Below are 22,490 nucleotides of genomic sequence, written 5' to 3'. Positions count from 1 at the left end.
CCATCACGGCACTGTCATCCCCACATCTTTCTCCTCTCTTCCTGGCCTCCCTTCCCTGCCCGGCCTCACTACAGCTCATTAGCGCCCCGCAAGCTGTTGTGACAACTCATCATATCATGACATAAAGCAGAGAGACAGAGGCTCTAACCTCCCCCCCCCTGCCCAGCCACCCCCTGGGCCCGCAAGGTCGCCACCTTCACATTTAGGGCTCAAATTGTCCCTGAGAGGTGCCACCAGGCGGAAATGCAAGGCCAACAGCTTTTTCCTGTCCGGCCTCCACCCCCCCACCCTCCCCCCCTTGTCTCACTCCGTCCTGCTGTCACTTTCTCACCCCCTCTTCTTTCTCCTGTACCCCCCTCTCCCTCCCTTGAGGTCTGACTTGAAGCACCTCAAATAATTTTACACTTGACTATGGTCATTCTAGCATTGCAGCTGGTAAAATGAGTTTCCAAGTTAGATAGTTACATGTTTTGAAACTGAAAAAAATGGTGATATTTATAGTACTAGATACAGGTAGAGTAGTACCATTGTGAATAAAGGATGGTAACTATCATGACGCACAAAAAATGACATACATTCAGGCATGGAGCCTTCTTTTTGAGCTTATGAGCTTTGCAGCTGGAAATAGAAAAGGAGAATAGAATAAATGGAGCCAAGGCAATATCGATACCATAACTAGCGGCGTAAAATACTGCTTCTGTTTGTGTCTGCCGTACTGAAGTGTGCTGCTTGCACTTCACAGCAGTGGCCTTCCTCAGCAGCAGGCGCCATATGTGTTCTGGACGCAGAAAGAGTCAATGTGTCCATTGATGTTCGCACAAGAGTGTGCTCTTAAATTTTTCTTCAGGGTCTTTTTGAATGTAAAATCTCTCTTTCTGTGGCTTGGAAATGTGGAATTCACAACTAGAGAGTGCTGTGTCTGTTTGTCTTCCGCTATGTTTGTTTGTCGTAATGACGAAGGATGCGAGTCAGTGGGGGTGTAGGGGCAGGAAATGTTCTTCTTTCTTTTCCCCTGGCTTTTGTGGAGCAGGGGAGAGTAAAGCCTCCCACGTCGCTCGCTTTTGTTTCTCTGCGCTCTGTGGGTTCTGTGCGGGCTGAAGCACCCAGCAGCCTGCCAGGCGAGTTCCAGGGCACGTATTGTCCCACGGTGGCCACAGGGCAGGTGCTGGGCCTCCTTTTTCCGCAGGGACCACCGGTGCTGCCTTGACGTCAGTGGTAGACAGAGTGGATGCTACTCTGTGTGTGTGTTTGTGTGTGTGTGTGTGTGTGTGATGGTCACATGGTAGTGAGCGTGTGAGGTGATTGAAGACATCAGGCCACAGGAAATCTACATCAGCTGACTGACCATAGATACATCAGGTGATCAACACTGTACAATGATTTCTTGAGTTTTCTCCAATGTCAGCAGAGAGGAGCTCAAAGGAAAGACCTCTAAAGGAATGTAAAAAAAAAAAAATTTGCGAATGACAGCTGATTAAAAAGTCTGTCTTTGGAAAGCAACATAGTCATCACCTTAACATGAGTTTATTTATTTCCTGCCTTCACATCTAATCGCTCTCAATATTGGACTAAGAGTCAACTGTCACAGCAGCAGTCAGTCCAGCCTGTTGCTATTTGCCTCACTCAGGGCTTTTCAGGAAAAAAAGAGCACACTCTCAGACCACAAGTGACTATGATGTAAATCAACTGGCTTCTAGCTCTCTCCTCCTCCTCCTCTCTCGGCCCCATACACACCCTCTCTAACACCCCTCTGTCTAAATGTGGACTCAGTGGATGGGCATTTTGAACTGTCTTCTCAATGGCCGGGGCCCCTGGACAAAAGAACTCATTTAAATGGCCACTAAAGCTTTTCAGCACGGAGAGATGAAGAATTGACAACATTCTTTCACATCATTACCCGAGGGAGGAGCGGGGAGTCGTGAAGGAGGAGGTTAGGAGGTGAGAGATAGAGGGGGGACAAGAAAAAGAGAAGGGAGAGCGAGAGGGCATCTCTAGCATTCAGCTGCAGACTCATCAGCTGCGTTTGGCAGCTGTCATAACCTCATCCTGATTGTTTTTCTAGCATTTTCTTTTTTTTTTTTTCCTTTTTCATCCGTCCATTCTAGATGCGAAGATCAGATCAGGAGCCCGTACGCAACGAAGGAGAGCCTCGGTTTGTGTTTCTTTTTAACGAATCCCATTCCACCTACCGCCCCCTCTCCACCCCCCGACACACAAACACATACACACACACACACACACACACCCCCAACCCCTCTCTCCCTCTCTCTTCCCCAGCCTTTTCAGCTCAGGGCTGTGAATGAGTCCCAGGAGTCTCTCTGCCTCCCTGGAGTTCTGCTGGGGTTCATTAATCTTTCATTGGGACCATGGCAATACGGAATGCCCCCCCTCACTTCTACTCCCCCACCACCGCCACTGTAGAATAGAAGTCTACATGGCCAGGCTTACGTACGGACCATACAGATAGACAGCTTTAACTACCCAGTGAAAATTTAGCACGCGGCTCTGAATGGACTGTTGGTGTATTCGGCTCTCACACGGGCCCGATATTAACTTCAGCCTCAAACAGCCCAGGCTGATGATTAGTTTGCAGCATTAAGCTCTACTCACATTTGTCTCGCCCTGGGCCCACAGCTTTTGCATTTGTATTGTCAATGAGCATCGGGCAACTGAGCATCTTATGCATGTATGCCCCCCTGCCAACATCTAGTCCCATTAATGTTTTTCAAAGTCTGTTGGAAATGTGCCACATTTTTTTTTTTTTTTTTCCCTTTTTTTGCATGGGTTAAAGTCGCTAATGAGGGTGTGTGGCCTATGAGAGAGCAGATTTAACACACACACACACACACACACACACACACACACGCAAGCAGCTTGGTGTCTCACTCCTCTCCCCCCTGAACATATCATCCATGTTATGATAAGCCTGATTAGTGCTGCTTCTTTGACTGCTGAGGGCAGGATAAGGATGTGTGGGTAAAGAGGCGAGAGCAGCCTCAGCCACCAGCCTAATCTACAGCAGAGCTCTAATCTGGTTATTTTGTGGCCGGGGACTGTGTGTATTAGTGTCTGTCCCAGCCTGGCCTGATGAGAGGGGTTGAGCGCCGGTTAACGCAGGGGCCCACGGCAGCACACCCCTAAAGCTCCACTGTAATCTTTGGGTAATTGAAAAAAGGGGGCCTGCACCACTTAGGAGCACAACGAGAAGATTACATAGCTAAAACTAATTTGGCAAAAATGCAGAAATGGATTTTCAGCCCCACCTCCTCTCTCCTAACCCTTTTATTACAATACACCCCAACCCTCCATGAACCGGGCCCTGGGGGAATAGATGAGGGAAGGGGAGCGAGGAAGAGCGGAGACCAGGAGGAGGCTCGAGAGCCAAGCCAAGCAGAGCAGAGCAGAGTGCTGACTGGAGCTGCTAATGACTGTGGATTTACACGTGCTGCCTTGATTTCCTGGTTTACAGATGATCGATTACTTCACTGCAACTGTGGTTAAAAGTGCCTCATCACACATCAGACCCAAATGTGAACTGGCAACCCCCCAAAGCCTCTTAGATTGTGTTACTGAATTCCAGGGTGACACCGCAGAAGTGTTTTTAATTACAAACCACACTATTTTCACTGTGGCTTGGTGGTTTGGCGCCTCGAGAGTACCCAGAATTTGATAGCTCTTCTTTCGAGAGCTTTCAGACCAAGTTGTAATTCTGCGGCAGGCGCCTGCAATCTTTTACCCCTAACCCAAATATTAACACCCTGGCCTCTTTTTTTTTTTTTCTCTCTCTCTCATTCCCCTTCTCTATCTCTATTTCTGTCCATCTGTCTCTCTCTGTATCTTTCTTCTTTTTCTCAGTCTAATAAGGTTCCAGTGGTACAGCACCCTCACCATGTGCACCCTCTCACGCCTCTGATCACCTACAGCAATGAGCACTTCACACCGGGGAACCCCCCACCTCACCTACAGACAGACGTGGACCCCAAAACAGGTAAAGCCCCAATTTTACTATAATTTTCCCACAACAAGAAAGAGTTAAAATAACACTTGTGTTATCAACATTAGAGCACAGTACAGTGTGTTTTGAAGGTGCCACGAGGAACTTAAGTTTAGAAAAGTAGTCAATAGTTCAGATAACCACAGAAGCAGCTCTACTTAGATAAGGAACTTCAGCTCTTAGACACTCTGTTTGCACTGATGGGTGTGTGATTGTTTTATTATGCTCTGACGCCATGGTACTCGCATACAGGAGCTTATGTTTGTCTTGATGGCGTCTGTCTGTCTGTAGACACATTCCTGTAAAAACATTTCAAGATTAAAATGTTACTCATATATCATAGACAATATTGGCACTATCCTGAAACGCCTTAACGATGATACCACCCATGTATTATGTAAAGAAACATCTGCATTACTCCATCAATAACCACTTTTAATGAACTTTAGGGCGTTACTAAATCTGTTTACAAGACCATGATCATTATTGTGGGACAAAGTCATAGTCCTCTGAATTGCTTCTTGTTGACAACTGCTGCTCTCATCTGTTACTGATTGATTTCGCTATCGTGCTCTTTAACGTGGTTTGGCCTCTGTGAAAAGTGGCCTTGCTCTCAGGAACAAGAACCTGAACGGTGGCTCATAAACCTCGCGTAAAACACGGAATTTGGCAAACAACCACGACTTCTCATGACCGCAGCGCCACTTGCCAAGACTGAAAAAAAAAAAAAAAACAAGACAGCCACTGTAGTTGGAGGTCTTCACGTCTAAATACCAGAGAGCAGTAAACACACACACACACACAGACAGGCTCGAGTCAAGATCCTGGTGGGTGCTGTTCGGAATGATGTCTCCTACTAAGCGCACGAAAATCCTCAATATGGAAGACTTGGCGTGCAGTTTGGGATGCCTCTTTGCGTTTTTTTTTGAGTATCACCTCTGTGCCTCTCACAGCTCTGTGCAGCCTGTTGATCCTGAAGGTTTGAAGCATCCACATTTAGCAGTCAGATTCTGCCCACACATCCCTCTCCTACAACCATTCAGCATACATTTTTAGGCAATTTTATTCATTTCCGTTATCATCTTGACCCAGCACTTCATTTTGTTAACTGTCATTCAGCCTGTCCTTTCAGGTTAATGCATTTTGAGCGCAGTGAATAATTTTATGCTTTTCAGGGGTCTCTGGTGGATTCAGTCAATGTTTTAGGTAATAATGTTCCCTTATTATGATGGTCCTTACAAAGGGGAAATAATGTGCCAGCTGCTGTTTAATGTAGTGCTTAATGGGGCTGCTTAATTGGGCTCAGTGTTTAATTAATTAATGAGCTATATTAGGTCTAGAGCGCTGGGTGGTGATGGGATAATGTTCGTGAGGCTTTTTAATAGAACTTGCCTTTGTTATAACAGTATTCCAAGATCCGTAAAGTTTTCTGCATAGACAGAAACTGCTGGAGAGCGCAGGTCAGAAACAATCCCTCTTGAGTCAGTTTCTGGATAAACCTGGATCAGCTGCAGACTTTGGGTGTAACCACCAACACTGGCCAAGTTCTGATCTATGAAGATTGATCTGGCTCTACTTCGGCCATGTTGGCACCGGCCAAAATATCCGTAACAACAGCTGCACGGGCGAGCCAGCTGTATGGAAGAAACGCGCATCAGCCAAAACGAAAGTCCTGCAGTTCCTGGTCTACTGAGCGCACACACTCTCCTGCTGATGCGCTTTTACACATGTCTAGTGTTCCCCGTTTCAAGTTTGTCATGAGAGAGAAAGTTATTTTTACACCAGGCTGTGTATGAGACCTTTTCAAAGCATTCATTCAGGGCAGCTTGTCGATGCAGTTTCTCCGCCTGTCAGCTGCCATGGAAAGTAAAGGCAACACCGTGGACGCTGTGATTGCTTGGCGATGTCCTCAACGAGAGCTGTCCTTAAATTGGACATCTTTGTCACTGTTCCTCTGTGGGGGATAAGAAACAAAAATATGCAGCCATTTCTTTCTCAAGATCAGTTGGATGAATGGAGACCAATGAGCCAATACATAGAGCATGCCACCTGTCGAGTTGTCATTAACGGCGTCAAAACTTATGATATACACAGTAACATTGAACATCTAGCTATCACTCATAATTATATAGCTAATTACTCATTAATCTGAGTCAAAAGCAGAAGTATTGACTTAAATAGGAAAAGTATTTACAGTTTAATTGATGCTGACTTTCAGCTCATGATATATATGTAATGTGGTATCTTCATGTATATAATATCATGAAAAATCCATATATTCATCCAGCCAATATGCGGTAACCCTTTATTTGAAGGGGTGTGCATAAGACTGACACCTGTCATGAATACGAAGGAGTCTTTATGAATGTTTACGACTGTTGTCATTAAGTGTCATTCAGTCAATTGTGTCATTTTTAATGCAAAGTTGACATTGTTTGGGATGACTTTATTGTCTTGTCATGCCATAGTCGGCCTAATTACCAAACTATTTAGCTTTATGTGTTAACATTACATTAAACTGTCATATGTGGTTGGTTTTTATATTGGCTGACAACTTTGCATTAAAAATGACATAATTGACTGAATGACGCTTAATGACAACATTCATATAGATTCCTTCATGTATCATGGTTATGAGAGTGTCATGTCAGTCTTATGCACACCCCTTCAAATAAAGCGTTACCCAATATGCCAGCGTAAATCAGGAGGCAGACTCAACCTGTAGCCCTGTATCAGCAGCTCTCTGATCACCGGGAAGGCTTTAATTATATTGTTGTGTTTTGTTAACTTCCAAACCTCAGTCATTTTATATCATTAATCTTCTGATTCAGTAGACAAATGTGACAAGAATCGTGTTGGTGTTTTTTGTTTTTTTTTTTCCCCCTCACCTCTCTCCCCTCTGCCTCTTCCAACACATTGTGCCGCCGCCGCCGCCGCCTCAAAGGCCTTTGATCAGGAAGTGTGATTTTAGCACTGTGTACATGCAAGCAACAAGCCCTCTTCCTCCTCCTCTTCCTCCCATCTGCACTCCTGTGATGTCTGCCCCGTTCAGATGTGAAACTCTCAACAAAGAATGAATTCAGCACTGACAAAGATTTGATTCTTTCTCTGTCATCATCTTTGTCTGTCCACCTCCTCTCTGCTCATGTCATCCTCTTTATTCCACAGGAATTCCAAGGCCTCCACATCCTCCAGATATATCTCCTTATTACCCACTGTCACCTGGCACTGTCGGCCAGATCCCCCATCCGCTAGGATGGTTAGTACCACAGTAAGCAAATCCTTTTTTATTACTCTTTATACCTATACAGTTGTGTCCTTCATTGTGTTATGAGTTGTGTGGAAAGGCTAGTAACACCTACAGATTGTAATGATTAATATGCATAAATTGTATATCAAGCTAAATTATTGAAGAGAAAAATTGTAAACTGGGTATTACCTCGCATGTCTGCACACTGTAGCAGCAGGATGTTGTGCTTTTTATACACAAAGTCAATTATGAAAGCTGTCTCTGTCTCCTGCTGGTCCCCAGAGTGGGTTCTCTGTCTGTGTTCGAGGTCTCGCACAAACTTGAAGTTGATCTCTTAACTCTCCTCATTTCCGTAGCACACTAATTCCTGGACCACAGAAGCCCATTGCAACTTCCTCAGGCCCACACCAACCTCAACTTGCTACTTTGTGGCAAATACTATTTTGCATGTCTCTGTATGGTCCAGTTAGAGTAATGAACCGTGATTGCCCGTATTTTACCCACAATTCCACACGGGGGTTCTCCCCTGGTAACTCTTGTCAACACTTGTTAATATGACAAAAGGCTACAAATTAAGCTCTGTTAATTTAATGTTTTCTCACCGCGATCTAAATACCGAGAGAGGCCCCGAGCGCAGCCATGGCGCCCTTTGATTTGCTGCACTTTATTTTGGTATAAATTTACATTCATTATTGTTTGTCTTTGGATGTGTAGACCTCAATTAGCGTGATGGCTCCATTAAAGAGATCCGCGCTTCGTCTTTAATTATCACAACAAAACACCTAGTTCCAGCTTGGGGAGGAACAGGGCCCCACTCTGTCGACACCGAGCGAAGGGTTATGAAATTTAATTAGCCATTGCTATCAAGATTTGTGGCATTCAAATTGTTCAGGGTTTTCTTTCCTTTGATCTGCGCTCTGCAATCCCCTAGATTTTTGTCCTGATCAAATGAGAATAAAGAGGCCCACGGTGGGGAGAGGAGAGAGACAGAGGGCGTTACCTTCTCTTCCATCAACCCTGTTCCTTTACCTTTTCGCCTTTCTTCTTTTCTTCCCTCTTCCCAGGCAAGGTCAACCTGTTTATCCAATCACAACAGGGGGTTTCAGACACCCCTACCCAACTGCGCTCACTGTCAACGCATCCATGTCAAGGTGAGTTGAGCCCTAGGAGCTAAACACACACACACATACATGCACACACAAGCTCTCTTTCTTAGTCACTGACTCATACACACAGTTGCGTGTTTGTGTGTGTGTGTGTGTGTGTGTGTTGGCTGTGAGGGCAATGCACAAGCAACACACACACACACACATGCACACTCACATGCAGAGACAGTGAGCAGCAACTTCTCCCTTAAGGAGAGCTCATACTCCCCCATCTCTGTGTTCAAAAGGCCAATTCTCCAGTGTGGGGCTCCAGCTAGCATGCTCAAATATTAATTATATTTATCATTTTCTAATGAGGCCCCTGAAGAACATTTACCCCCACTGCATGTCAGGCAGATCTGAAATGAGCCGGGGCATGTCCTTGCTGTGAGTTTGAGCAGACAGAGAGATAAACAAACACAACAACACTTTGAAAGGGACTAGATGATATAAGCAGGGGCCTGACACTTGGCTAGTGCTTTGGTCCAGCCCATTAGGGTCCAGCTCAAGTGCTGCTTGTGGACATTAGTGCACCCATGGGGGGTATGTGTATTTGTTGCCATCATGTATACATGTGTGTGTGTGTTTGTCAGTTGGTGTTAGACTACTTATTGTTCCCTTGAGGGATGCATGTCGTCTATATTGTGTGGGAAGCGAAAAGAATTAATTTTGGATGACTAAAAGCCAGTGATTTGTGTGAGCCTGGAGTAGCCAAAAAAGCAACAACACAAAAAAAACAAACAACTTCCCACTCTCTCTCCTCCCTCCTCTACACGCCCTTGCAGCAGGGGACTTTGAACGGGGCTGGTTTTGAGTCTAGGGATGAGGCCAAGCTTTAGTTTAATTACAGCCTGATTGGAAAAGCAGCTCTTGAGGGGGTTGTGTTTAGACTTCTGTGACATTGATGGATCATGTAGATGCAGAGAGGGAGGAGTCACGAGGGGGGGGGATGACATTTTTTAAAGTGTAGCCCTGAGAATAAGGGAAACCTAAATCACACACCAGTTTTTTTTGCAGCTATGTTCTATGCTGTTAAACCTTCCTTTTTAGTGAACCAAGCATATGTACTGTCTTACTTTTAAACACCTTTTGGAGAATGGCGTCTGGATTATAGTCAGATTCACCCCCTCCCAGCCCACCCCAGGCAAGTCTCAGGTGCAAAGGGTCAGACGTTGGGTCTGTCCAGACATCGGCATCTGGCAGCAGTACCCAGCCAACCTGGGCTTTAAGTGACTGCTAATTTGGTCCCTTAATGACAGCCTCTACATTGTGATCATCTTATTTCCAGTGCAGCTAATTGAATCTGCTGGCTGGGGTGTGGGGGGGGGACTGGCCATGGGGAAGAGCTAATGCCCTGTGATGAGGCCCCTAATTGAATTAGTATAACTGAATAGATGGAGGGCTCTGGGAGCTCTCTGGAGAATGGGAGGGTTTAACACATCTCCCGAAAAAAGAAAAAAAAAAATCCCCCAACTCCCTCCTCTCATGTGGAGAAAAAAAAAAAAAGCCTAAATTCTGACTGAGGGCAGAGAAAAAAATCTGTTTGTTGACAAAATCTCGAAACAATTTGTCTAATTGTGTCAGCAAAATGGCAGAATCCTTTCATACATTGCCTTCAGCCAGTTGGTTTTGTTCAAAGAATGGACGAGACTGTTGTGATAGCTCAGACGATTTGTAGGGAGCACGCTGACTGGAGGAAAATCGGATAGAAAAGACATCACGGCCTTGTACTCTTGTCGGGAGCCAGGTCTTTGCAGGAGAGCGCTGCTTCGCTATCAGTCCCCTGTGCTGTGGCTCGGGACTGAATTAGGATGCAGGGAACGAATCTGGTACCTCGTCGTCCCGCAATGAACACCTTACACCCAGGTCCTGTTAAAAAATACATTCTTTTAGGACAGGAGGAAAAAGAGCCACGGAGAGTAGAGACAGTCAGCGGAGCAAATGAAAGACATTATTTTGATAATGGGGTTGGAGCCAGTGTAGGTCCTTTATATTGTGTGTGTGTGCATATGAATGTATGTGTGACAGGTGGGAGGATGTGAAGGCCCCTTTGCCCCTTATGCTTAAGCCTGCCCTTTGATATGTTCCCCCATCATCCCGCTCCCTCTCTTTTCCTTGGGAACGGGAGAAGCGCACCGGCCAGATCATTATACATTAAACAGGCACGGGGGCTACTGCTTCACATTGGCAATTAAATGGCACTGGCTGACACTGGGCTTGCTGCGCCAGTGACCCCCCTCCCCCCTCCCCCTCACCCCAACACCGCCAGCCATTCTTACCTTTCAGATTGAGACGTAGGAGCCCCAGGGTTGGGGTGGGTGGATGGGTGGGGGTCTCCGCTGCGTCTCCCTCTCTGTGTTGGTTAAATTGGTCCAAGGCGCTGCTTGCTGCTGATGAGCCCGGATGATGATGATGATGCCCCCGCGCTTCAAAGGGATGGCCGTCATGTTTAAACCATAACCTGGGCCAATGCAGTGGCAGCAGGAGGAGGAGGGGAGGGGAGGGAGGGAGAGGGAGAGGGAGAGAGGAAGCGAAGGAGCGTGGAGGTGGCGAGGGGACAGGGAGGTGTAGAGAAGAAGGAGAAGAAGAAGAAGAGGAGAGAAAAAAAAATAGATCTTGGAACAGAGGAAATTTTAACAAGTGCACAGAGAGAGAAGGCGGGAGGCTGAACAGGGAGAGAGGAAACAGTGAGCGAAGAAAATGCAGCAGCCCTAATGATGGGCGATATGCAGCCACTGCTGCCGAGCTCCCCATCAACGGATGACATGGCACAAACACCAATGTGTCAGTGATGAAGGGAGAAGAGGGGAAAGGAGAAAAAGAGGGAAAGAGTTTGAGGGGGAGCGCACTGGCACTCCCCTGAGATGGCCTCCAACAGAAACTAGTTGTTCCTGGCGAGTTTATCCTCATCATTATATTCTGGCTCGGAGCCATGCAGCCAGACACAGTCGGATAATGAGCTGCTTTAAAAAAAAAAAAAAAAAAAAAAAAAAAAAAAAAAAGAAGAAGAAGAAGAATTATTCCTTTTTTTCTCTTCTTCTTCATCCTCCTCTCTTCTCTTAAATTTGTGTGTGGTCACGTGGAGCCAAGGCGCCGCACTGTAAACACACACATGCAGATCGAAGTGCGCACGTTCAAATACTCTTACACAAATAATTAGTGTCATACATACACTGGCACATACAGTGCAGCAGTTTCTTATGGCTGCTCTGGCCAGTGAAATGATTTCATAAAAAAAGGGTTTCCTGGCCTCGATATGCAGAGCTGTTGGAGATGATGAAATGATGATAGGAGCGTAGAGAGAGAGAGGAAGATAAAAATGTCAGTGCTGCTGAATTGGCAGAAAAGGATTGGAGGAAGCAAACAGAGACCCAATACCTGAAGTGATACTAGACTTTGATAGAACATTTTAATCTAGTTTGCAATATTCCTTGATAAGAGATAATGGTTCAAGCTTTACCCATCCAAAACCTGGCATTTTCATATCAGTGGAAGTGCTACAATTGCAGTTTCCTCAAATATTACAATGAGCCTGAGACATGCGATTGGCATTTACCATCAACTTTTGAAAGAAATTTGGTTTTCACTAAAATCTGATTTGGAAGAACTCCCCCAGCTTTTATAGCAGATTATTGTTAAAGCAGACATTAAGTTTCTCCTTGAAAACCTAATGCGTGGGAGGGGTCCTTTTTAGATCTAAGAAGCATTTAATCAGTCTCTGCTATGATAAAAGCTATGGATAGCAATGATCTGTCAGGATGTACACAGTCTCTACATAACTATGAGTGGAAATGTTGAAGGTGTACAGAGCTTCATTGAACCCATAAAAGGAAATATTTCTTATATTGGTCAGAATACTATCTTGGCTCAAGTGTTCAGTGTATTGGCTTTTTGGGTTGTTCAAAACTGGCATTCAAAAGATTTATCCTTGTGCGCTTTTCCATTGCCACACAATATAGGTTTTTCAAACCATATTTGACTGATAGTTTGCCATAATTTGCTGTAATACTTTTGTGTGAAGTGTAAATCTGTACAGGCTGGATTCTTTCCCAAAATTAAATTGTCACATTTGCACTCATTTTGAGTTGTAAATATCCTAATTGGTTGTGAATAACAATTCAGGAATCAGCCATTTTTTATGTGTATGTTTGTTTCTGCATTTATGTCTTTTGGGCCAATTCCATTTTTATGAAGACACTGAAAACCCACTTTGGACTTTGACTCACATATCATTGAAACACAGGAATGGAATTGAGCCCCAGCTGTACAGTCTTGTGTTTACATGTGCACCATCTCCTCATTTCACCCGTGTCCATTCTGACGATTTACACAGTCTTCTGTCCTCTAGGTTCCCCCCACACATGGTGCCCCCTCACCACAGTTTGCACACCACGGGCATCCCACACCCAGCCATCGTCACACCCAACGTCAAGCAGGAATCCTCCCACAGTGACATCAGCTCACTCAACAGCTCGTGAGTAATCTTTCTCTGCCCTAAACAAATTTATCGGCCTCACATGACTTAGAAGTGACCGTAGGTTGACTGTGCTCACCTTGCTGCCCTCTGACCCGCCACAGGAAACAGTCAGACGCTAAAAAGGAGGAGGAGAAAAAGAAACAGGTCCACATAAAGAAGCCTCTGAATGCCTTCATGCTGTACATGAAGGAGATGCGGGCCAAGGTGGTGGCTGAGTGCACACTGAAGGAAAGTGCTGCCATCAACCAGATTCTGGGGAGGAGGGTAAGTCCTAACACTTCACTAGACACACATTGAGTAGCAGCCGTCAAACTGAAGGGTCTATCACAGTCGTTCTTAATTCTGGTGCTCAGAACCCTGCTGATGAATTCCTCTGTCTGTCTCCTTTTACAGTGGCACGCCCTATCGAGGGAGGAGCAGGCCAAGTACTACGAGCTGGCCAGGAAAGAACGACAGCTCCACATGCAGCTGTACCCAGGCTGGTCAGCACGAGACAACTATGTAAGTTTTTAAGTTTACAAGTCGTAACGGCCTGTTTCTTTTCCCCTCTCACTAGGACATTTGACCAGGACGAGTGCTTTCTTTTGCTTTTTTTCTTACCTAGCTTCTCTTCTTGTAATGTTCTTTTGATATCTATATCAGAGACCGGACAAATTGCCTCAACCTAAGCCCATCTTTTAATTCCATGTTCCATCTGGAGGAACATTTGTAATACAGCCTGACTATGACATTTGTTTATATGCCCTAGACACTTTGTTCTGATACATAAGATGCGTAATTTTGTCCAGTTTTTGGATCAAGCTGGCCAGTGGAGTCTTCAATGAGCAGCCTTAGGGAAATCCGTCTTCCAGACGAGAAGCCCATCAAGATGTCTAGATGTTCACAGAGCAGAGGAAAATAAGACAAAAGATTACAGCAAAAGAAGAAAAGAGCAGAAAAAGACAAAAAGCAGAGAGAGGAGGGAGTATTCTGGTCTGGCCTGCAGTGGCTGATACAAACCGGAGGGCAGAGATAGGAAAAAAAAAAAAAAAGACAGAGAAAGAATGAATGAATAAATAAGTAAACACAAAGATAAGTCCTATTCTCTGTTTCATGTTTTGGGCATTCTGCAATATAATAACTAAGGTTCCTGTCTGTGTCTATTTTTTTCTTTCTATTTTTTTGGCGGCTAACCAACAGGGGAAAAGGAAGAAGAGAAAAAGGGAAAAGCAGCAAGCAGAGAGCAATGGTAAGTGAGCTGCAATTATCTCTCATATTAGAAGAGCCCCATCATGTGTCAGGCAGATGTGACATCTTGCAAGATAAAAGTCAAGCTAGTTTTTTTGTGTGTTTTTTGTGTGTTTGTGCCTGGCTTTTTTCTTTTTTTTTTGGTATAGTTATGCTACCCAATGCAATATTTAAATGGTAGAGTTGCTTGTAACACCCCCCTTTTCCCATTTTCCCTAGCCTTCCCCTGCTAATAACAACTGAATATGCATGACCCCCCACACTCCTTCTCACCTCCCCTCTTGACACCCCTCCCTCTACCCCCCCCCCCCTCCTCCCTTTGCCCCTTAGCGTTCTGGTATTGTGATATGTGTGTTTTTGAGAATGTGAAGTTGAAGCATTGTGAGAGCCATTAACTTTGCCAGTGTTGTGTGCGTGGCCCTGTTTTATAATGCCTGTGCCCTGCAGATAGACTGCACTACTGTACTTTGTATGTGTGTGTGTGTGTGTGTGTGTGTGTGTGTGCGTGACTGTGCATGTGTGTACGTGCGCACACACTCGTGTGTGTGCTTGGTGGGCTGCCCCTTGCTTGCTTTCATGCATGCTTTTATACAAACATAAGAAAAAATCACTGACATCTTAAAATTAAGGAGGTTTGCTAATTCTATGATTTATCCATTTTTATTTTTATGATTCATATTCTTCTGATCGTATTGTGAGGAGCAATGCCGACTTGTTATTATGTATTTTGCGCTCGTTTGGTGACGGATTTCTTCTTGAAGGCCTCTCTATCTGTTCTTTTTTTTTCAGAACACAGAGAATATTTTCCAAACCCTTGCCTTTCACTCCCTCCGATTACAGGTGCTAATGTCATTTTGAGTATTAAATTACTAACTTGTTTTTTTTTTTTTACTTGTTTTTTTCCTCCTTCTTTTTTAATTAATGTATATTTATTCATCCATGAATGTGCAATATTAGGCAGGTTTAAACTTAAATTCCATATTTTTTTAAAATATGCTCTATTTGCTTTGTTTGCTGCTTTCTTTTCTCAAAATGTTGCTATTGTTCATTTGACTTTAAGCTATATATTTCATTTAATTTACCTTCATTTTATTGATGTTAGAGCAAAAGTATGCTTGAGAAACTGGTGATGTAAAGCTAGGTTATCATTGTGGAGTATGATTTTAAGGATGTGATGTCAGGGTAAACCTCCTTAATCTATATGCTTCAGTAGCTGCGCTTGTGCCTCTCCTATAGGCCAGCATGAGTTTCCAACTTTGAATCTGTCGCTACTCAGACAAGACCTGGACTCAAACATTCCTCCACAGTATTCTGCTATCACTCTGCTCTACTTATAATGACACGATTACTGGGTAGACCTACTGTAGCAAGTGACTGGCAGCTTTTCTACAACAGATAGCCAATGTTGATGGAAAACAGTCAACTGTTTGATGCCAGGTCTAAAGAGTAGATTCCCTCTTCAGGTTCCAGCCTTTTTAATCCTTCCCCTGGCTAGGGCTAACTCACGACCGTGCTGTTGAGCAATCTGCTACTGCTGCCTAGTTCTGCCACCTTGACCTTCCCTTTTTGAAATCATAGAGCACTGATAACATCTAGCAGTAAATTAATCCAATCTGCATTTGCTCCATTTATATCCTCTCAACCAAATAAGCGCTGGCTTATCTTCAGCTTTAACTCCAGTTACGATATAGATTACATGACTGAAAGCAATTGTTTCCATATTAATATCATAATTTGCATGCATTTTGATTTTGATTGCATTTGATGCCTTAAACACACTAATGGTTTCAGTCCTTTCTTAAAAGGCACTTTTGAGAATAGCTTTAAGGACGTTTTGGGTGGGGGGGTTTCTTGCACAATGAGCTACTGCCAAGCTTCATAGATTCACTGTTATCTGTTTTTTCTCCTTATTTCTCTCCTCCTTTTGATTTCTCTTCTTTATTATTATTTTTTTTTTTGTTTGGTTCTATTCCTCCTCTCTGCTGGCTTCCCTTCCCTGTTGCGGCATCAGACCTGAGCGCTCCTAAGAAGTGTCGAGCGCGCTTTGGGCTCGACCAACAGAATAACTGGTGTGGCCCGTGCAGGTGTGTATGGTGTGTGCTTGCACTGGCCAGGGCCAGGTGAAGGCTGGGTAACTGAACGCTGGGACTTCCTCCTCCGCTCTCTGCTGCTGCCCTCCCGCCCTTTTTTTTTTCCCCCCTCTTTTCTTCCCTCCTCGTCTGTCCCGCCAGGCTATCATGACCTCTCAGCTTCCTCCAGCCACGCCCTGCCGGTCTATCTCTAGGTTCCCCCTATTTGATTTTTACCTCCTGTTTGGGAAGAAGGGTATTAACAGCATATGCCAGAGTGTTTGTATGAATGGCGACTGTGCGTGTGTGTTGATTTCAAAAAAAAAAAAGAAAAAAAAAACATTTCTGGGGTTACAGGGGTTTCATTGCAGGATGAACTGTACAAAAAGCCTCACAGAGATGGGTCAGAAATCCTAAACTGGCAGGTCGGGGCTTGGAGGATCTGGAGCCTGATGGCTTGGTCAATATGGAGGACATCCCAGTGTTGCCAGCCTAAACCTAAACCCTGGCTACATGTTTTTGTCTGTGCAATGACGTGTCCATTTTCTTTTTCTTTCTTTTTTTTTGTCTCTGTGTGTATGTTTGTGTCTACCTCTTTGGCTAACAGATGCAAATACCCCAAAGAAGTGTCGTGCCTTGTTCGGGCTTGACCAGCTGAGTTTATGGTGCAAACCATGCAGGTATAACTGCTGTAGTACCAATGGGAGGAAGACATCCACAATGAGCAGCTTCTTCTCCTTGATTATTTGCTCAGATATCCCTCTAAAACATGTTTCCATCAGTGTGGTAACAGATGGCAAACTCCTCTGCTCCTTTTCCTCACTGAGGAGCTTCCTGCTATAAATTCCCTCACAGCAATTTTTCCTCACTGAACTCGGTTCAAGCCCAGTGGCAGAAAATGGATTTCTAAATAAGATTACTGAATATTTTATCTCAACAAAATATCTTGCTGCAAGATCATGGTTTCCTAATGTCATTTGGAGTAACATTTCTAACAATCGGACTTGTTATGGGTGAAATCCATTTTCTCTCCAGGCAGTGGATAATTCCCTCCCATCTTAACTGTCATGTATGTCCTAATTGGCGCCCTTGAATAACAATGTTATGCTTACAAATTTAGCCCTGCTTTCTCTGAGGGCCTGCTCAGTGACACTCTTTTCTGTGCCCTCTTCCTCCTCCTTCTCCACCTCTTCTTCCTCCAAACTCCTCTTCAATAACCCTTACTTAGTCCCTACCTGTTGTCTTTCTGTTCTGACACAAGCAGTCTTTGAATTGGGAATATTTTCATGGTAGGTATTTGTTTCTGCTAAGTAATACCCTTCTCTGTGTCTGGCTTGCACCACTCTTTCTTGACACAACTCTTCAGCGCCAACCATTGCAACACATTTCATTTGTATTGTTTTAATCATTTGTATGGTTAGGCTCAAAATCAAAATTTATGTGTTTTGTATTTTTTTGCACTTTGCTGTCACATGAAACCTATTTGAAAGGAGATTTATCAGTTTTTTATCACCAGAATTTAACACATCACCTATACTTCATCGTAGATATTTTCTTCGTAGCAGATAGGGTACCTCCACACAGTCCGCCATTGTTGGTGTTCCCACTTGGCTCTCTTATTTCCCTTCCGACTGACACACATAATCAAAAGTACAGCATTATTCCTGAAACAATAATCGCAGATCAGGAGATCAGGAGAAGCGAAAGTACGATAATTCAGTCTTCGTTGCAAGAGCCGAGAGGTTAAAAGTTCTCTCTGGGCTCCATTTCCTAAAAGATGCATCTGGTGTAATTTCCCCCGAGACGGAGAAATCAATAACATACACAGGCACATACTATGAATCGATATGTCTGTTAAAAAATGGATATTAGCTCATTTGTTGCAGTTTGACAGACAGTTATCGAGAGCAAGATGTGTACATAGTAGCAAAATGATACCTTTTTACACCCGGTCGATACTCTGCACCACCCAGCGCCACAGTATCAGTGTAGGATGCACTTAAAAGCCTTATCCCTACTCTTTTCTAGACTTTTCTAGTATTCTACACTGTCCCTTGTTGTGTGCTTGTATTGTTCAGCTTACTGGAAATGCATGCCTGTCTTTCTATCTAGCATGGAACCAAGGTTTTGTGAGGCCTTTTATATGTGATTTGTTGATGTCCCTCTACCTTTTCATCCTCAGTAAAATGCTCTCTCTGTATTTATTCAGACTTTTTCCCTTCAGAAAAGCTTGATTTGACATCTTAATTAAACAGTAGCTCAGCCTTACATGTTCCAAAAGCATTAATCTTTCTTTTTAAGCACCTTTTTTACCTACTCTCCCTGTAAGTCTTAAATACTAATACTCCATGGCCTTCAGGCATCCTTGTGTTAGAATGGAGAACTGAGAGGGGGGTCACTGCCAGGGTCAGGGTAAAGATGAGGTGGGCAGAGATTCCCCCTTAACCAAATCTTAGCACAGCCTTCACAACAGAGTCACCACAGATAAATGCAACAATCCCCTCTCGTTTTCTCTCCGAACTCCCTCCCTCCCTCCTGTGCTCGTTCATCGGGTTCCACTGAGCACAACGGGCCTGGCCTCAAGACTCAGCAGGCAGGGGGAGGGTCCTGACCCCAGGCAGGCAATGCAAACATGATGCCTTGACCCCTCACACACACACACACACTTGTGTCTGTGGGGCAGATGCGGGTTAGTGTGGATCTTCTTGACTTTTTTCGCCCTCGTATCCAAACTCTGTCCCCTCAGGAGAAGAGAGAGTACAGCCAGTTAGAGGTAGAAGAGAGAGAGACAGGTCCAGTAACCCCTCTTGTTGCTGGAGAGAACAGGCTGATCCCTGTTGTAGGTCTTGCCTGTAAGAAAGGCTGAGAGAGCAACCATTACTACATCTCATTCATTTTGTCCTCACATCATCATCATCATCATCTCTATGTCTGCTTTTCATTTCCCTGCTGTCTCCTGTCCAGGTGCTTCACCTGTGACCTTTCCCTACATGTCTGTCCTGTCTGATGGTTTAGTATTTGGAACCTGATTGTCATTTCTGCAACCTTATCTTCTTAGCACGAGGTTTACGATGCTACTTAAATGCACCTGCAAAAAAAAAAAAAAAAAAAAAAATCTATTGAATAAAGCCGGTTTCAAATAATGTTTTTCATTGATTTAAAAAATTGAAAGGTGCATTCAAGTGAGCAGCAGTGCTAAGAAGCGATGTAATTCGAAGATGTGATGCTAAAAGATGCTCTCTTTCTCTTACCTTGTCCCTCAGGAGAAAAAAAAAGTGCATTCGCTACATCCAAGGTGAAGGCAGCTGTGCCAGTCCTCCCTCTACGGACGGAAGCTTACTAGACTCCCCCCCATCCTCCCCCTCCTCAGTGGTTCCCTCCCCCTCCTCAAAAGAGTCCAAACCTCAGACTGAACAAATGCAACCTCTCTCACTGACTATGAAACCGGCCCACCAGCCACTCCACCACCCGCACCTCCTGGCTGGGCCTCCACCGCCATCTTTGGTTCAGCTGGAAAACTCTGCTGCAGCTAGCAAAACGCCCGGCGCCTCCTCCCACAACGGAGCCCTGGAGCACGGTGACGTCTCGTCCTCGCGGCAGCCGGGCTCCTCTGTGGCGTCCTCAATGGCCCGGCCCTCGGCATCGCTGTGTCATTCCCACTCGCTCCTCCCCTCCACGGCCCCTCAGCCTCTGTCGCTAGTGACCAAGTCTATAGAATAGTCTACCCTATTCTTCTTCTCCTCTTTTCTAGCTCTGCACACACAACACACACACACCTTTCTAGGCCCTCTCTCTGCTATATTTCACTTGCCGTCAGTTCTTTTCTCTTTGTTTCTGTGCCATATGGCTTTGAAATTTTAGTTTTTGTTTTATTAAAGTTCATTGGTCAATATTTGACCCATCATTATCAAAAAAAATCTAATTATTATAAAGAAATGATACAATGAGCTGTAGTATAGCTTTGTGAATCTGCCAAAATTTTTATGAATTTTGTTTTGTCTTTTTTGTAGTGTTTAAACAGTGCAAACAGAAAAATTATCTAGTTCAACTTCAAAATGTTTAAAAGACGGATATAAAAAGGTAGGCTAGATTATTCAATGAGCCCTTTTCTTGAAAGAGTTGGTTCTCCTTCTTTATTTGTATTAAATACGAGCTTGCGAACCAATCATTTGACATCTGTTCAAACTCTAGGAGGGCATGAGGCTAGCGGTGACACCTCTCTGAGGAACAACTTTAATTGTGATGTTACTTGTTCTTGTTTAAATGTACAGAATAATGGGGAGGGGGGGATTACTGTGTTAAATATGCATTCTTCCACTGCGTTGTCTTTTTTCTTTGTTGTTTACCTTTGGGGTGGAGTCAGGCAAGTTGGGTGGGCTTGAGGGGAGGTCGGGGTGGGAGGGTTGAGGGTTATTAAATTCAAAATGTCACAACGCTAGGACCAGTAGTATTTATTGCTTTAGAGATTGCTTGTTGTATCTTGTATGTGTCTCTTTTTGACTTTTTGTTTCTTAATACATTGTACAAATATTTTTTCTTAAGGTAAGCGACTTATATATGAATGATCCATTTTTACAAGGAGGTTTTAAAAGGCAAATCTTTTGTTATTGATTTCTTTCCTCGCTGAAAACCTGGATTCCACTCAGTGTACTGTGTAGATCTCATGAACAGAAGTATGCACAACTTCATTTCGAGAAATGCGTCTATAAGCCATTTTACAAAAAGAAGAAAAGAAAACTTGAAACAAGAGACAGTGGGTACCGTGTCTTCAGTAGTTGGAAAAGTGTCTAAAGCCCTTCTTTTTTATTGCACAGTCACATCTCTCAGACTGTAGATTCGTGTACAGATTTTCCGTGCCAAATTTTGTGATAATTTTCTCTGCCCCTCTAACCATGCTGTAGGGATCTTTTTTTTTTGTTTTGTTTTGTTTTGTTGTTGTTTGTTTTTTTTAATTTCGATACCATTCTTTGCTGTGACGTTACATAGATTGCTATGTATGTAGTATAAATGTTGCTATAACAAATGTGTTTGGTAGCAAATTGTCAAATATTAAAATTTAAACCTAATAAAAAGACGGACATCATACTGTATAAACCCACAAGGGCCAAATTATGTATATTAGGAGGTTCATAAAAAAACTATTAAATACAAAAAAATACACAAACTGCCACTTTTAAGTACACTACTACATATAGGTAGATAGAAAAAATAGGCATGTTGATGTTGCAAGAGGCTGTAAAAAAAGCTACAAGAGAATCATCCACTCGGTACCATTGTAGTTGACATGACGCGACTGTAATCTGTCGATTTCTTCTCTGGTTTATTAAGATGCTAATGATAAATAGTTTGAATGTTTCCTTAACGGCTGTGATGTTCCTGTTCTATTTTATGCTCTTATCTTTTTGTTTGTTTGTTTTTTCCTGTTATTTTAAATGGTTCCAAAACCATGTTTTTTTGTAATGAATAAATGTTTATGCTGTACAGTCTCTGTAGCATGCAGTTCTGTATTAATAAAAGCAACTTAGTATGTGCACACTTGTGTCTTCCTTTTATTCGTAAGTTAACTGGCAGGTGCAGAGACCCGAGAAAATGTTAAAACAGAATCTCGGCAAATAGACGCAGTTTTCCTCTACAGTTTGTAACAGATATTCAGGAAAGAATAAGACAATTTGTTTTATTTCAAGAAGAAATTTAAAGTTATAGTGTATGATAATTTCTTATGTTGCATTAAGTCCATTATAATTAAATACTCTATCAAGTTTTATATACTGCAGTGGCCAAGTCAGTAGTTCTTCTATTCAAATCTAGCAACCTTGTAAACAAAGGGCAAACAATGCTTTTTTTGTAAGTGCCAACAGAAAGCAATGGATTATTGCTGAGATGATTATTGTCAAAACTTCCAGAAAAAACTCTTAGTTTATATCTTGCCAAGTTAAATGAAGACAAAGAGGATCTTTAAGTACAAGTTAGTTCACCAAACTCCTGTTGGACACAAAAAGATTCCACTGTTTTCACAAGTTTGTGTTTCTACACATGCAAACTATCACTGTCTTGTATTATAGTTATAGTACTATAAGCAGCTGTCAGCCTTTCAACCAAAATATATTTACTATTTAAATTGAACCACTAAATTAATTTAACAATTTAATAAACCACAAAGTTTGTGAACAATACAGTTGTCTTGACTCATTCTGAAATAAATGACACCAGTCCTCACCATCTTCTAATTTACATTTACTGGATATCATGCAAAAGAACATACAAAAAACTTTTTTTTAGTGTATCAATGTTTCACTCAGGTGATCACAGAGATTACTTGAACTGGATA

At 43.3% G+C, this 22,490-nt stretch overlaps 1 protein-coding gene across 27 annotated transcripts in view; it reads left to right on the top strand.

Annotated features, from left to right (window-relative positions):
- The window catches only part of tcf7l2 (transcription factor 7 like 2), a 93,289-nt gene extending 71,594 nt beyond the window's left edge, over positions 1–21,695 (top strand). For 3 of the 27 annotated variants that reach the window (XM_044337167.1, XM_044337152.1, XM_044337158.1), the window contains 10 exons: positions 3,856–3,988; positions 7,163–7,265; positions 8,309–8,395; positions 12,723–12,863; positions 12,968–13,130; positions 13,260–13,367; positions 14,031–14,094; positions 14,883–14,933; positions 16,770–16,842; positions 19,426–21,695. In XM_044337167.1, the coding sequence (XP_044193102.1) occupies positions 3,856–3,988; positions 7,163–7,265; positions 8,309–8,395; positions 12,723–12,863; positions 12,968–13,130; positions 13,260–13,367; positions 14,031–14,094; positions 14,883–14,933; positions 16,770–16,842; positions 19,426–19,882 (1,380 nt within the window). In that variant the 3' untranslated portion in view covers positions 19,883–21,695. Of the gene's footprint in view, positions 1–3,855; positions 3,989–7,162; positions 7,266–8,308; positions 8,396–12,722; positions 12,864–12,967; positions 13,131–13,259; positions 13,368–14,030; positions 14,095–14,882; positions 14,934–16,104; positions 16,182–16,769; positions 16,843–17,390; positions 17,453–19,425 lie in introns of those variants that run through there. The other 24 variants (XM_044337168.1, XM_044337155.1, XM_044337162.1 and 21 more) reach the window with 20 other exon arrangements.
- Positions 21,696–22,490: the final 795 nt, after the last annotated feature.

Source organism: Thunnus albacares, chromosome 20 (assembly GCF_914725855.1).
Source record: "Thunnus albacares chromosome 20, fThuAlb1.1, whole genome shotgun sequence".
NCBI lineage: Eukaryota > Metazoa > Chordata > Actinopteri > Scombriformes > Scombridae > Thunnus > Thunnus albacares.
The sequence above is the reverse complement of the archived record's forward strand: the minus strand, read 5'-3'. Positions and strand labels throughout refer to the sequence as shown.